General features: G+C 41.4%; 1 protein-coding gene across 4 annotated transcripts in view; it reads left to right on the top strand.

The window, feature by feature from the left end:
* Positions 1-34: 34 nt before the first annotated feature.
* Positions 35-16,087, top strand: part of LOC119655941 (clathrin light chain) — a 19,410-nt gene continuing 3,357 nt past the window's right edge. The window contains exons 1-4 of one of the 4 annotated variants that reach the window (XM_038062128.1): positions 38-314; positions 11,008-11,097; positions 11,342-11,389; positions 11,616-11,817. In XM_038062128.1, coding sequence (XP_037918056.1) covers positions 158-314; positions 11,008-11,097; positions 11,342-11,389; positions 11,616-11,817 — 497 coding nt within the window. In that variant the 5' untranslated portion in view covers positions 38-157. Of the gene's footprint in view, positions 315-11,007; positions 11,098-11,341; positions 11,390-11,615; positions 11,818-16,087 lie in introns of all 4 variants that reach the window. The other 3 variants (XM_038062129.1, XM_038062131.1, XM_038062130.1) reach the window with 3 other exon arrangements.

The following is a 16,087-nucleotide window of genomic DNA, read 5'->3' as shown; positions in this document are numbered from 1 at the left end:
AATAAGTCAATAATCTACGACCAACTCTGCTACTAACTTCACTCAAATCAATGACGGGGCATTCTGTCAGAGTGTAAAGAAAGTGGGAGTATACTCGGCAGTTTTATCGTCCTTTCCTTGTACTGATTGTTCATAGAAAATCAATTAAATAGCAACCATGGACGCCTTCGGTGATAATAATTTTGAACAGGCTGATGTTGATCCAGCGGCGGAGTTCCTTGCGCGCGAGCAAAATGCCCTGGCTGGCTTGGAAGACGAGCTTCAGCCAGCGGCTGCGACCACCGCAAGTGCACCAGCAGTGAATCATGTAAATGGTGAGTTCACCTAAAAGCAATTAATTCGGAACTTAACTCGCAGTTGAAGCTATTGATGTAAAGGAATCGAAAATCAAGGAAAGCATTTTGATTCTGCAAGAAGGAAACTCGCTTAGCTTTTGTCCTCGTGTTAATTGAAGCCTTACGAGGTGTTGGGATTCCACCGGAAGGGAAGTCCAGAACTAATCTCTTGCGTGGATTTCAGATTTTTCTTATTCGTGGCTAATATTTGTTGTGTTGCATACCAAGACTGAGTGAAGGACAGAGCACCTGCAACATAAACTGCATGCTTTATGTTGCATTTTTAATAAAACTTGCACCGAGCTATCTTGGAAACTAAATGGGACAATCGGATTGCTTGTCGCTCAGTATTGCTAGGATTGAATGTTTTTGCCAGAATCGCTTCTTTCCATTACGATTTTTATTTTATAACATTCGCTTCCGTGTCCTTGCATTCATATCTCCGCATTTGTACATACAACTTTTTCGGTTAGTTTAATTTTCTGTCGCGTCGAAGCGAATCAATTAAAGCATTCCCAAGCGGGCATGCAGCGCAAGTATCATATGAACTGAATCATATCATGATTGGAAAAATTGAATCCAAATTGCTTTTGATCAGTTGGAACAAGGAAATTGTAAATGTGGGGTTATGGAATTTAATTTCAGTTAAACTGTTAAATTCTGGGGAAAACACAAACCAACTAAGGGGAAGTATTAGAAGGTCACGCAACAGGACCAAGGATGTCCCAAGAAAGAGAGGAGAAATAACTATAATCTAACAGATATTGTGCATATGTATATATGTTGTGACTTGTTGACCAGGTATACCAGATAGTGTTTGTGAATTAGTTTTTGTTTCTCTTGTTTTTTGTCGTACTCCAGGAACGTTGCGTTTTTCACCTTTAGCTCGCTCGACCACACTCTGCAGATACTGGGTGCGGGACCCTTTTTCGTTCTGTATTGTTATTCTTCCATGTTTTCCTCTAACTGCATACGAGTCACTTTCCCTTCTGACCAAATCGTGTTCAGCGGCAACGCTCACGGACTCCAGCCGGGAGTGTCTGTGAGGCCGCTCTACCTCGGTCCGGCATCATGGGACTTACCGGACTTACAAATGTGCAAAAAAAGAATGTAGAGTTATTAGGGATAGGACTATCTCCCCAAACTATAAGCTGTCCAAGCCAAACCCCCCACTGGCCCCATACTTAAAGGGGACTGTCCCAAGGTACCAGCTAGTATTAGACCTGAAAATCCTCTACCATCTTGATAGGCTCAGTTGACATTCTGTCTGTCTGCTCTGGAAGATAAGAGAAAGTTGAGTCTTGAAAGATGTCAGAAAATCAGGCTTTGCCCGTGTAAAAGTGCTGTTTGACAAAGCACGCAATTCGAACTCCTTTATCCAAAACACTAAAGCTAATGCCCTACTACTAAAGCAAAACCCACAAAACTTTGTATTCAGATTTGGCATCATAAAAAGAGTGCCTATAGCTTTTAGTGAAGAAGAGATCCTGCTGTCTCAGAGGTTAATATTACCAAGGTTATAAGACCTTGCCTAAGATGGAGCGATGGCGTAGGTCAGGACGCCAGGCAGCTTTTAGGGATATCGAATTGGTGGACCCCGGCGCAAAACCAGGATGTTTGGAGTTCCTTATTAAGGCAGGCCTCGACCGGATACCAGTTGTTGCGCCATTGATGATGATGATGAGGGTTACAAGACTGAACAGAAGAAACCCTGATAACCCCCACGGATCCGACCTTCCAGAACACATTGTGTTTGATTACACTTGCGTACCAGTGGAATACTTCATACCTAAGCCTAGACAATGTTTTAGATGACCCTAGGTCACACCTCATAATTGTGCAAAGCCACTGCTGAACGTTGCCTAAATTGTGAAAAAGGGTAAGCGCGTAGAGGCCTGCTACACTTCCACCTGTATCGTATGTGGAAGTCAAGGGCACAACTCCAGGGATCGCTCCTGCCCTAAGTGGCAGGAACACCTTAAGTTGGTCCAACTGGCTTCTGTCTAGAACACCTCAATACACGAAGTCAACAAGTCCAATCACAAACACTTAATTTAGACGAATCTCTTGACTCCAATTTTCCGGCTTTATGGTCGACAGGCCGTATATTGATCAACAACTCTCAGGTTGACACAAATCAAATTCTTAAGGGTACAAAAACGTATTCACAAATAGTCTCAGTAAAACTCCAAAAAAGCCACTTATGGTATAGCGGACAACACTTCACAAAATCAAAGCCTTTCGCCTGTATTTGACAACCTCTCTTACTTCATGTGTCGCAATATTAGAAACTTTCAGGAGGTTCTCGACAAAGACAAAAAGCGCTCTGCGCCAGGCACGAATGGGATCATATACACCAATCGGTATTATGTAAACAATCGGCTCAAGAAGTTCTTCTTAAATGATGTATGGCTATCTCAGAATGCGCCAGACAACTGGTGTGAGGCAAACTAATCTCGATCCCCAAGAAAGGTAAATTTCAAAATGATCTCAAAAACTTTAGGTCGATCTCCCTCCGTAACATTTTCTCCAAGTTAACAAATGCCATGGTCAAATCTAGGCTTATCCTTCCTCAGGAGGATCTCCGCCTACTCCCAGAGAAATGTTTTGCTTACAGGAAACACAGGTCTACCTCCTCTCAACAACTTGCTACTTCACATCAGCATTAAAAAAAGCTACAAACAAACATGTTCTTGGCCTATCCCTGGACATCAGCAAAGCTTACGAGAGGGTGGAATTGTCGCTCCTCATAGGAGTCATGGCTGACATGTATCTTCTCCCTGACATCATCCTACGAATATGGAACATCATGCGCAGTAAGAACTTAATTATAGCCTCATGGGATTCCCAGGAGGATACAGAAAACATTCTTCGACTACAGGCAGATCTCTTCATAAATCAGTGTAACTTCCCGTCAACCTGGAGAAGTCATACACGATTGCTTTTGATCGTTCTCGGCTCGATGTTTTGAGACTCAACATCAACAACGTCTATAGCATAAAAAGTCAATCACCTTCCGGGGAAAAATCATCTCTGCCTCTCTGACAATCAACGAGCACATTAAATAGATCTCAGATAAAACCATGAAGGCAACCGGTGCCTGCTGGGGACTTCATCCTAGAGAAGCTCTCAACCTATTTAGAGGGATTATAAGACCAGTATTGAGTATTCGCTCCCAAACAAGAAAGTCCAACCTTTTACGGCGGCTCCCTGAGGCATTGCCTTGGCTTCATGAGGCCTTCGCCAATACATGTCGTCTTTGCATTAGCGGGCGAACCTCTTCCCTCTTACAGGGGAACTTTACTAGCAGTCTAAGAGATTCTCAATACCAAAATGTTCAACCCCTCCTTTTATGCCCTCATCATCATTTCAGGAAGCAGTTAGGTAGAAATTCACGATCTTCTAATATGTGACGATATTAATTTTGATACACAAGATGCTTTGCAAATGGTCGATTGAAAAGAGCGAAAAAGACGACAAGAAGTGTTCTCAATTATCATCCAGAAAATTAATAAACTAATTGCTATTGAAACTAACATAACAGAGTGTAATTACGCGCACAGTCACATCCAACACATCCTTCAAAGTCCACCAACACCCTCATCTCATACTTGCCTTTCATAGTTGCATCCCCTATCTTTGAAACCAAAAACTGAAGAGCAGATTCACAGAACTCTCCACGTTTGTGAGCATGTTGGTTTTCATTTAGTGGGTTCGACCTTAGCGCCTATTCGCTAATGAGACCCTCAACCATTCTCTCCAGACACTGCAGCGAACATGAAGTTAAGCTGACTTGTCTGAAATTCTTTGAATTTTAATAGTCATCTTTCTCAGACTTATGTATGAAGACTACCTTAACCTTCTGTCAAGAGGAAGGCACGTGACCCAGAGCAAGACATCCTCGGTAGATGCACTTCCAAGAGAGTCTGTATAGACTCAACTCTGAAGTTCGTGAAAGTACCATCGGGTTTTCCAATAGATCCCAACTTGGTCGACTCCTCCTTATTAGGGATTCTGCACAGCTTGGAAGTCTCCCTTTCAATATCCAGTTCCTCATAGAATGCTCTAAAGGAGTCCCGTTTCGAATGTTTTACGAGCCTGTTATATTCATGCTGCGAGTTCTGGAAGTTTAACCAGTCTTCATTCTTATTGCTTTTGCAAGCTCGATTTAGAAGTCGTTTGGTGGATTTCCTGAGTCTTTGTAGTTCTCGGTTCCACCATGAAACCGTGATTCAGAGTTTCCAATTGATCTTCAATCGCCAAAGGAGTCCTCAGTCGTCTAGGGAGCTCCACTTTATGGCCAAGAAGTTCATTGAGCTTTGTCCCATCAGTTTTCCTAGGATTCCGTTTTTGTATTAAAGACTGTTCGCCTGCAATAGGCAGACTAAATTCTAAGTAACGGTACTATGAGAGTGAGACTTCATCTAACACTCGCCAGTCTCTAATCAACTCTAACAACTTTGAAGTGCAAATTGTTAGGTCAATTACTTCAATTCTTGTTGGCCCCACGAACGCATCGTACGTTTGCGGTCAGGAAGTGATAAAATCAAACAGCTTCTCTCCCCTAGGATTTCATTTGTTACTGCCCCAAAGAAGATGCTGAGCGTTCGCGTCACAACCTATTAGCAGTTTAAGGCTATTTGATTCTGCATTTTATGCCAGATCATAAGGAAAGTTAGCAACTATGACGTTTCGCCTCGTGTCATTAACCTGATATTGTAAGTTAACAGCAGCAAGATCCTGGAAATAGAATTGCCTCAGCATGGCTGCCTCTAGCAATTTTGACGTTAGGACCCATGCCCTCGGTCTCGAAAATCCCTCATCGAAGAAGATCCTAGTCCCCTTTATTGATTCAATATCAAAGATTTTGTTAAAACATATTCATGGCTCCTGAAGCACATCACTTTTACTGTTCTTTGTGGAGACAATCCTGGTGCAGGTTTTCTACTGAACCCTGTTGCTGGTTTTCTACTGAAGTATGAGTTTTTACCACTTGGAGAGTTACAATCCGTTGCTTCCATCTTCATGTTCTCCCCCACCACGAGAAATTGGTGTCCGAGGAGGGTCGTAGGAGAAGTTACTAACAGGTAAAATTTACTCTGTAGTCCCTTCCTCAGTGCAAGCCCCCATACGGGAGTTCTACCACTGTCTGCACTATCCTTCGCGCACAGTTCCATTGTGAGAAAGCGCACTGAAGATGCTACAATTTTGTCCATTTTGTACGAATCGATAACAATCATTGCTCTTCGTTCTAAAAAGGAAGATGATACTCCACAGTTTCCTGATGTAATTGAGTTTTAATCAATTGAAAAAGAAAAAAATGAAGAACTTTTTTGGTCCAGTTTGAATACCAAGCTGAAACCCTCCATTTTCATTCATGAGCTTTATCCTAAAGTGTTCGAAGTCCGGATGATGTCCTTTGTCTTTCTTCGAGGGCCAGGTATCCAACGTCCGACATGTTCTGCCTGGTGCAGCTCAATATTTACAATAGTGAACTTGTGCCGAACTCAACGTTAGGATTACTTGCATAAGTACACCCAGAGGATGGTAAATTCTCCCTCTGGCATTCTGCCATTCTTGGAGGAAATCATCAGAAATGAAACTGCATCTTGCGCATATATCCTCTTCTTTCCCGGCTTCGTGGCCATATTCTATAGTCCATATGGGAGGTATCGGCTTCGTTGAGATCTCTCTCGCTGATTTAATCATATCCGGACATACTGGTCCTTGTCTCCGCGGGACACCCGGATGTAGACTCTGATGCGGAACACAATAAAGGGTTACCCACCATAGATGTGTTGGCCTTACACTTCTTGCGTGCATTATCGTTGACGGAAACAGCCTGGTGCATCCAGTGTGGGTGTCACCGGGATTACCAGTTTGTCCTCACTTTTCCTCGATGATTTCGCTTCCTTGCGTGTGGTTTCTCTGGACATTACCGCACATGGTGGTGCAGCCATTTTCCTTATTCCCAACGTGCCGCCGGCTTGGAGCCTTCGCAGGTTCACAGTGTCCTAGCCGCTTGACTCCATTTGCACATACCGACGTTAAACCAATATCGTCCACGTTACCAGCCTTCTTTTCTTCCTGGTAAGGGTGAAGAAGAAGATTCTGACAGACAGGATTCAGCCTGTTGTCCCCCCTCCCTAGTGGATAAAGCTTCCTTTTGCCGAGCCTTCCTTTTCCATTTACGGGTAGATTTGGGCAGTAGCACTACGGTCAGGCCGACCGTAGCAGCATTTCTAGTTTCTCTCAAGGTGAGAGTTGCCGTATTTTCCTTTTTGGCTGACTGCATCATAAACCATTGGGAGATGGTGGTTTTACACGATTAGTGCAGGTAGACATTAGCCATTGCCCAGAATTCACTTATTAAGATGCTCACACACTTATCCGCTGCTTCATCGAGCAACAATTAAAGGAGCGTACCCACTTAGTTTTTCATCTAACCGTGTTTACTGGTTTTCTTTCATTAGTGTGTTGGCGAATAGCTAGGCAAGACTCTACTTGTTTGTTTTATGGCTTCTCTTCTTTTGGTGTTTTTCTTGCAAAATAACTTACTTCACTCTTTGCTATTGCAAAGACAATATACTTGGTTTCTCCGGAGTTGTGGAATCCAATCCACTAAACGAAGGTAGGTTGGCATTCAAACTCCACAAACTTTCAGAAAAATAAGGATACACTAAAGATAACGTCGCAAAAGACCGCTAAAAATGGCAAATTTAACTATTCGTATTGTGTGTGCGTATGTATGAGTTGCACAAGGGGGGCACTCACTTAAGAAATATAGTCTCCCTGCTTCTTAGCTGCATATGGTTCTGCCAGGAAAGTTTACTGGATCTAGTGAAATTTAAGTTCGTTTCCCGCTTGTCTTTATAGGAAGCTTGTTTCCAGTTTTTGATAGTCATTAGCTAATGCCACTGACACTCCACTCTACCAAACCGTGAAAACGCTTGAAAATGGATTCCATTTATACTGTAGATATTTATTTTGAGTTCGTCAGGCACATGCTTGTTGTCCTAGGAACAGCTAATTTTTCATTTTACTCAAAAGGTGCCAAGATTCCATATGTCCAATGATTGAAAATTGAATAACGTATCCAAAGCTGCGCCTGATGTCGTGCTCACATCCTCCTTCATCATCCTTCTACATATTTGTTCGAAACAAGTTTCTTATCTAAAATAACTCCCAAATATTTCACTTTTTCGGAAGTTAAATTCCCCTTATCTGCGGAAGGCAAAGACCATTCAGTTTCCTCCTTTACAGTGAGCCAAAAGAACGTTAAACTTCGTGGGATGCATACACAAAGAACACAGCTGGTAACTAAAGGTAAGAAACTGATCTGATCTCTATCTAACGAACCAATGAAGTTTGGTGCCAGAAAAGCGGAAGATAGCCATCTTGCGTAGGTTCACTGCTGTGAAACCTAACTAATGCCCTGAAGTTAAGGCGTCATTTGTAATGGACTTTACTATTGAGGAAGGACAAAGTAGCATGGACTATGATCAACCACGGCTGGATATTCTGGACCGAAGCGAAGGAGGAATTTGGGGTTCTGGAGAGTACTTGTTTCCCCCCGTCGGCCCCCGGCGACTTATGATTTTTGAGTCGATGGATTGAACAGACAGTTTCTTTCACGCTTGGTAGTGCAGCATTTGTCCGTCGGCTTCAGTTGGCGGGACCTCCAACTCGCCGATATTCTTGTTGTTCAGCAGTTCACCAAAATACTCAACACATCGCTCTAATATGCCCATTCTGTCGGAAATCAGATTTCCCTTTTTGTCTCGGCAGGATGTGCATCGAGGCCTATAAAGCTTCATCCTACTGACCTGTTCCGCATCTGGTGCTGTTCACTGTATTTTTCTAATTCACAAATTTGTCGGTTCTCCCAGGTTTGCTTTTTCTGTCTGTGAAGTCGCACCTCCACGCGACGATGTCCGCGGTAGGTCTCTGAGGATGGCCAACTTCTTTGAGAGTGCAGCATTATCCGACGTACGTTAGCTGCGGTTATTATGGTATCCATTCCCGATTATAGGTGTTACGAAAGACTCTGTTGTGGGTTACTTTAGTGTTCACTCTCACCTGATTGTCAGAGGGGATTCGAGATGGTATTGTTATTCGAGCTCGGAGCACCATGCCAACGAGATAGTGGTCCGAGTCTACATTGACCCCTTATATATTCATCAAGGCTGAAAGGCGTTCAATTAGCACGTGGTCAATTTGATTGAAAGTGCTCCAATCTGTAGAGGATCACGGTTGTTTGTTGGCCGTTTTCTACACAAATCAGTTACTTCCAATAACGATTGAATAGTCTCGTTATGATTGGTGTTTTTATGTAAACTTCGCTCTACTGCCTAATAGAAGGAATCTTTCTATAACTCAGTACCTGTAGGGACGTAAACGTCAATTATTTTTCGAAATTTGCTTGGGAAACGCAGTGCATAGCTTTTCGCTTATATTTTCAAAGCAGGTTTCATTTTTTTTGGCTGACTAAGAAACCTACTCCGAATACATGGTTTCCTGGATGGCCGCTATAATATATGGTATAGTGGCTCTTCTCCAGAAAACCATACATCCAATTTCGGAGCCTGGGCACCATATAGTGGCAGTCCATTGATTTTTTCCAGACATTTTTCGGATGATTTTGAGTGGAGTTTGCCTAATCCAACGTCAACGTTTGGAGAGTGTATAGTACACCGCTCCCATCTTCGCTAACAAAGAAGAAATCGTAGCAACGGTGACCACCTATAATTCGCACGTGCCTCCTCATATATCTTTTCGAAAAGCGATGCTCAACTCAACTGTTTTTATTAAAGTAGACAGACGGCGGTGGTCTTAAATCGAAGGATTCTTTATGAATCATATGGGTGTTTGGATAAGTTTTTTCGGTTTTGTCAAGTCTTGAAATCGATGCATTATTATTGGCAACGGAGGAGAAAAATAAATCGACTGTTGTTGAACTATCGACGTAGACCCAACCACCACAGAAAGAAGAATTCGATCCCTTTATTATGTTCTGGAATTTGATTCCTGGGCCATTCCTCAACAACAAGGGAAACCGCCTGAACAATTGCGTGCCAAAACTAAATAGACAAAAAAAGTCACTGGGAATGAGAAGTGGATTTTCTACAAAAGTGCCTCAATACAGTTTGCAAGAAGAACGGAACACCGCCATTGGCACCAATAGTAGAATTTCTCCCTCGTAAGATATTTGTATGTGTTTGACAGCATATATGAGGAATTATTCACTGAGAACTGTTACCGCGCAACCTACTCCTAATAGCGAAATAATGCTATGCCCAACTAGAGCGCCATGAGGTAACGTTAGAGGAAAAACGTCCATCTTTGATCGATAGAGGTAACGTCGTATTTCCCCATGACAACGCTATACTTCTAACTGCTGCACCCACTCAGAGAAAAATCCCTGAGTTAGGTTAGCAGCAATTGATCGAATCCCAGACTATCCTGGCTTTGCCCCTGCAGATTGCTCCGCTCCTGGTCAATCAATTAAAAAACAAGTCTGGAAACCGGAAGCTGGACGCTTCAGGTACGAAAGGTTTTGTGTATTTCCTTTATAAAGACATTTGAGTGTGAGTTTGTCCCATTAGTACGTAACACGTATAATATACATATATTATGTGAAAGTATTCATTTTCGGGTGATATTGACATTCAAAATCTTGAATTTTCAAAGAAGTGGCAACTTTGACATAATATAACTTTGTCAGTAATTGTGTGATTTCCACAAAACTGGGTAGGATCAAATTCTATATTCTAGCCTACATTGCTGCCAAGTTTCGTGGTGCTAGGATGAACTTAACAGCCAATTACTGAAAGTTATAGTAATATACTATTATTAACTTTATTTGAAGGAATATAGATTTTTCGGTTGGGCAGTTTCTGAGAATGGCCCCGTTAAATAAAAGATCACTTTCGGCCCCCCGAACTCCCCGCCTTTCCAACAAATGTCAAAACTAAGACCAGCTTTGGAAAGTACTAACCAAGACCTTTCATTTGATACCCCACATGATTACATTTGATGAAAAAAAATTTTACACCCCCCTTTTGCATATATGGAGACCTCCCTTAAATTCGACGTAAAAGAATGTAACTCATTGTATGCGTGAGCGTTGACAGTTCCTACCTTTCCACCAAATTTGGTGTCAATCGCTATAACAGTCTCCGAGAAAAATGCATCTGACGGACAGACAGACAGACAGTAAATTGATTTAATAAGATTTTGTGTAAAACAAAACCTTAAAAACGATTTTTTTTATTGAACCATACTTACGGATTTCTTTTCGTCAAAGACATCGGAAGTTTACAAGAAGGTGATTTTGTTGTACCAGATCATCGGCAGTATGGAATAGACGAAGGAAACTATCCATTAGATTGAAAAGTAAATACTTTCTTAAAAAAAAGCCGAAGAAACTTATTCACACCCCCAATAGTTAAGTTATTGTAATCTATCCAATGACTTTCTTTGATGTCATTCCCAATTAACATTCATTCGCATTAAATACTGAGCGACGAGCACCAAAATTCATATCAAATGCCTATTTAAGCTGAGCTTTGTTTCGTTTTTACATTTTAATTTCTCTGGCAAACTCTTTATTGCACATCTATTTTCTTGTCGTCAATGTGAACCGAAACAAAATTGTAATTTATTTCACTAGATATCGCTGGCTTGGAGTCATCCGGCAGTTTCGAAATGATCAACAGTATCGGCGATCAATCGGAAGCTCCACAACAGCCAACTGAGCAAGGTATGTGTCATATGTAAAATAATGATATCAATTGGCTTAGAACTGTATCCTGGACTCATGCGTAGAGTATTACATGTTACATAAAACACTAAGTTTCTCGTTTAAATTACCAAAGTTCGCTGAGTATCTGTTTGCATGCCATGAAAGAGTCTATAAAAGCTACCTATCTAGGAGTAATTTGTTTTATTTATAATTTTTGCATGTTCGTCTTATTCCTTGTTTTTTACAATTGTCCATCTTATAGAGGGATCTAATTTTCTTGACAACCAGGATGAAGGCATGATTGAAGCAGGTAGGTCGTTGGCATTTAATTAATAGTAGAGTAAGGTGCGATAGTAGCCCCTCCCTCTAGAAATCAGTTTCTAGCCTCTCACAAATTTCAATCAGCTATAGATAATCATGACACACTAATTGTAGAAATATTTTGGGCAGCTGTGGGAATTGGTTATTCAGGGAATGTCTCCTTCTGCAATTATTTTTTGATCAGCTACTGAATGGTGTCTTAAATATTTTTGTAGGAATTCAGTACACACCACCGGTACAACGTGAGGAGCCAGAAAAGATTCGGAAATGGCGTGAAGACCAAAAACAACGCCTTGAGGACAAAGATAAGGAAGAAGAAAAGAAAAAGGAGGAGCTTCGCGAGCAAGCGAAAAAAGAACTTGAAGAGTGGTACAAACATCACGAAGAAACTATTGCAAAGACAAAAGCTGCAAATCGGTTAGTATAGGTTTCTCGTTTTTGCTTCACTTTCAGGGGTGATACTATTAACTCTAATGCCGACAGGTTTAATGTTTCCCAGTCATTGTAATTTCTATTGCAGCGTCTCGCTTTTTCATGATTTAAGGGTTTAGTGAACTTTACGTCAGTATTGACTTTATTATGAATTGTTTCTACTTTGTGCTTGATTGTGCACTTTTCCTCATGGATGAGAGTTTAACAAGATATTTTTCGCGGTAAAATCTCATAAATCGAATTTAGCAAATTTCATATTCAAAAATGAAGTCAACACTGCCGCTAATGACTTTTCTGCTTAAACTGTTTTATATGCTATATACATATCAAATCTTTTAGATGCTTATTGATAAAATATAATTGGAAGCTGAAGTTGTGAGTGTCATTACCAAGCAAATTCCACATAAACTCACAATAAGTCCAATACTAACATAACACTTTTTGACAAATCCTTCATTCACTTATTTCTTCACGGTTGTATGCACCCAAAAAAATGACACTAAGAGCAAATAGTCATTGACGGAATTATAAAAAACACGTAGTAACATTATTAAAACTTTTCACAATACAAACTTAAAACTCACAACTGCAATTTCCAATTGAAACGCTAAGTTTTGTGTGTTGCTTCAATGTCAAGTTTTTCCAGATAGCATATATAAGCAGTAATTATTTCGTATTTACTAACACCCTCCAGATATTAAGCCGAACGATAAGGGGTGTAAGGTAAAAGGTATTATTTCCAAAGATGATCTCTTCTAGTCTGCCTGTGTCGTGATCGTATCTGTTTCTACAAATGTCTGGAATGTCCATTTGACTTTGACTCCATTTCTTTGTTTGATCCAAATTTTTCACAGTGAGCTTTGTTGAGTTGAGGTTTAAGAATATATTGAAAGTATTTCCTGCCTCTGAGTGAATTATGGGGTGTTTCCAGCGATTAATTATTTGAAATAATAAAAAGCTTGTTTTTTCTTATTCGCTAGTGTTGATATTTTTATTTTTTGCAAATACCGATATTTCGGGAACCACTTGTTCCCTTAATCTTGTTAGCACTGATGAAAACGGATGCTAATCGGTTCCTAGAGTGTGTGCATGTTGCAACATACAACGGAATCCAGGCACCTAGAATGCTCGCCTGTTCCAACTTGAGCGATATCGGCTGGATATTTTGAACTTAAGCGAATTGAGATAGTGGAAGCGTTTAGATCTGCTCCCTTATGAGTAGGAGCCGGTTTTTGGTAGGATCATGACTGCGAAATTCCAGTCCAGACTAAGGAGCACCACAATTATGCAGTGCTCCGTACCAACAAAAATTTCTGACGTTTTCTATGAGCAGCTACAGTTCAGAAAAGGCTTCCTAAAAATGATTTGCGATTGTACTAAAATAATCTGAATACGAAGGCGTATTCTGACAATAATTTATTCGGGCACGTGATGGGGAGGCATTAACTGCTAACCGTAACAAATACAAACTAGGAGTTTGTTGCCTTTAAAAAGTAGGAAGGACAGTGTAGCATACACAGTGATGAAGTGAATTTGGTCAGATAAGCAATAGCTGCCGATTTTGCTTCCGAATAGCGTATCCCGAAAAAAGTGGTGGTGTACCTTTCGGTGGTTCGGACATTAATGAGAGACTTCTTATTCACAATGATCACCACCCGAAAAGGTTGGAGGATAGACAACAATTAAATGCATCAAGGAATATTTCCCAAGATTGATCGACAGAGAGCAGACTTGCTTCCACTCTATATCCCCCTGTATAGAAATGGAACAATGTGCGAACTTTAGATCTCCACTCCACCTGCTTTTCAATGATTTCAAAGAAGCTTTCAACAACGTGAAGGAGTATTTCGAAGAAGCTAACATCTATTATCAGGGCACATAGGAGAGCACAAAATGTCAAAGGCTACATCGAGGAAGAGAAACTCTGAGGAATTTGAAGCCGATGGAGCTGCATTTTATAGTCGATACTTTTCCTTCTTGTTATCGGGTGAGGACGGAAGTGGTCAATGGACAATATAATCTCTCTTTAAACACGTCGACAATGCGGTCAACATCTACTCGCTCTTTTAATGAGTAATGAACATTGGCCAAATGGTTCTGGATTTGGAGAAAAAGACAACCAAAGTCGGAATGAACAAAAATAAAATAATCGATTTGGTTGTTCATCATCACTACCAATTTCCATTTTTAGGCAAAACATTGAAGCCACCAACCAGTTTGTATATCTAGGAAGCGTATTTGATGTCGATGGACGTATTAACAGCGCGAGTTTGCCTTCGCTGTTTTGTTATAAATATAGAAATGCATCTTTTTCAACACCAATATAATGTTGAGGCTACTTCGCGCCAAAGTTGTCTACGTTCTGCTATAGGGAAATAGCACATAATATGTAGCGGCGGGTGTTATTTGGAAGCTTCAAGCTTTCATCAACTTATGATAGCGCCGTGTCATCGTATAAGCCAGATACCCGTAGACCATGCCATGCGACCAAACCTTAATCGCCCACGTCTCTCGGAAAGTTGTGTGCAATTCAAAGCGGTGTGCGTTCTGTCTATAGAAGCCTCAGTGTCCTGTGAGGTACTATGGAAGGAAGGTATCATTTTATATCCCAATATATAATATCTCGTTGATCTATCTGCTAATATTAGTATTGTACGTCCTCCAACTTCGTCTCATCTGTGCTATCAGCGTTTGGATAACATAGTTTTGGCCTTACGCCCTGGTTCATGATTCAACTTTTTTCTCACCAAATACAGTACTGTGGTGCATTAAATGAAAGGTCCTCGGTTAGTACTTTCCGAAGCCGGTCTTAATTTTGACATGTTGTTGGAAAGGTAGAGAGTGCGAGGGGTCGAAAGTGATTACTTCTTTCACGGATCCATTCTCGGAAGCTACCCAACCGAAAAGTTCGGGAAAAAACCAGAAGTTGCCACTATATGATGTCTAGGCTCCAAAATCCTCCATACCAATATCCGTACAAATCATCATCATTAACGGCGCAACAACGGTCTAGGTCTCCTTTAATAAGCAACTCCAGACATCCCGGTTTTGCCCCGAGGTCCACCATTTCGATATCCCTAAAAGCTGTCTGGCGTCCTGATCTACGCCACCGCTCCATCTCAGGCAGGATCTGCCTCGTCTTCTTTTCCTACCATAGATATTGCCCTTATAGACTTTCCGAGTTGGATCATCCTCATCCATACGGATTAAGTGACCCGTCCACCGTAACTTATTGAGCCGGCCAAAAATTCTTCGGAGGATTCTTCTCTCGAACGCCGCCAAGAGTTCGCAATTTTTCTTGCTAAGAACCCAAGTTTCCGAAGAATACATGAGGACTGGCAAGATCATTATCTTGTACAGTAAGAGCTTTGACCCTATGGGGAGACGTTTCGAGCGAAACAGTTTTTGTAAACTGAAATAGGCTCTGCTGGCTGCCAATAACCGCGCGTGGATTTCATCGGTATAGCTGTTATCGGTTGTGATTTTCGACCTTAGTTAGGAGAAATTATCAACGGTCTCAAAGTTGTATTCTCTTATCTTCATTCTTCCCGTTTGACCAGTTCGGTTTTGATGCTGACGTTGCCACCGCGTACTTCGTCTTGCCTTCATTGATGTGCAGCCCAAGATCTCGGGCCGCCTGCTCGATCTGCGTGAAGGCAGTTTGTACGTCTCGGGTCGTTCTTCCCATGATGTCGATATCGTTATCGTCAGCATGGGCCAGTAGTTGGGTGGACTTAAAGAGGATCTCTTGCATTTACCTCAGTCTCTTCATCACTTTCTCGAGGGCCAGGTTAAAGAGGACGCATGATAGGGCATCCCCTTGTCGTAGACCGTTGTTGATGTCGAATGGTCTTGAGAGTGCTCCTGCTACTTTTATCTGGCCTCGCACATTGGTCAGGGTCAGCCTAGTCAGTCTTATCAATTTCGTCGGGATACCGAATTCTCTCATGGCCATGTACAGTTGTACCCTGGCTATGCTATCATAGGCGGCTTTAAATTCGATGAAACAACTGCAACTGATGCCCATATTCCAACAGTTTTTCGTTCGCTTGCCGCACAGAGAAATAAAGTCAATAATAGTATTTTACTATAATTTTTAGCATTTGACTGCAACCGTTTCCGAGTCGTACTTATTGATCCAAGCATCGTCACCCGTAACGAGTTTCTCGAAGATACTAACTACATTGGCCGTTTTTAAATTTCATAAACAAATATTTAGCGTAGTAAATACACGCCTCCTTTTGAATATCATTTA

This window comes from Hermetia illucens, chromosome 4 (assembly GCF_905115235.1).
Source record: "Hermetia illucens chromosome 4, iHerIll2.2.curated.20191125, whole genome shotgun sequence".
Taxonomy (NCBI): Eukaryota; Metazoa; Arthropoda; class Insecta; order Diptera; family Stratiomyidae; genus Hermetia; species Hermetia illucens.
The sequence above is the reverse complement of the archived record's forward strand: the minus strand, read 5'-3'. Positions and strand labels throughout refer to the sequence as shown.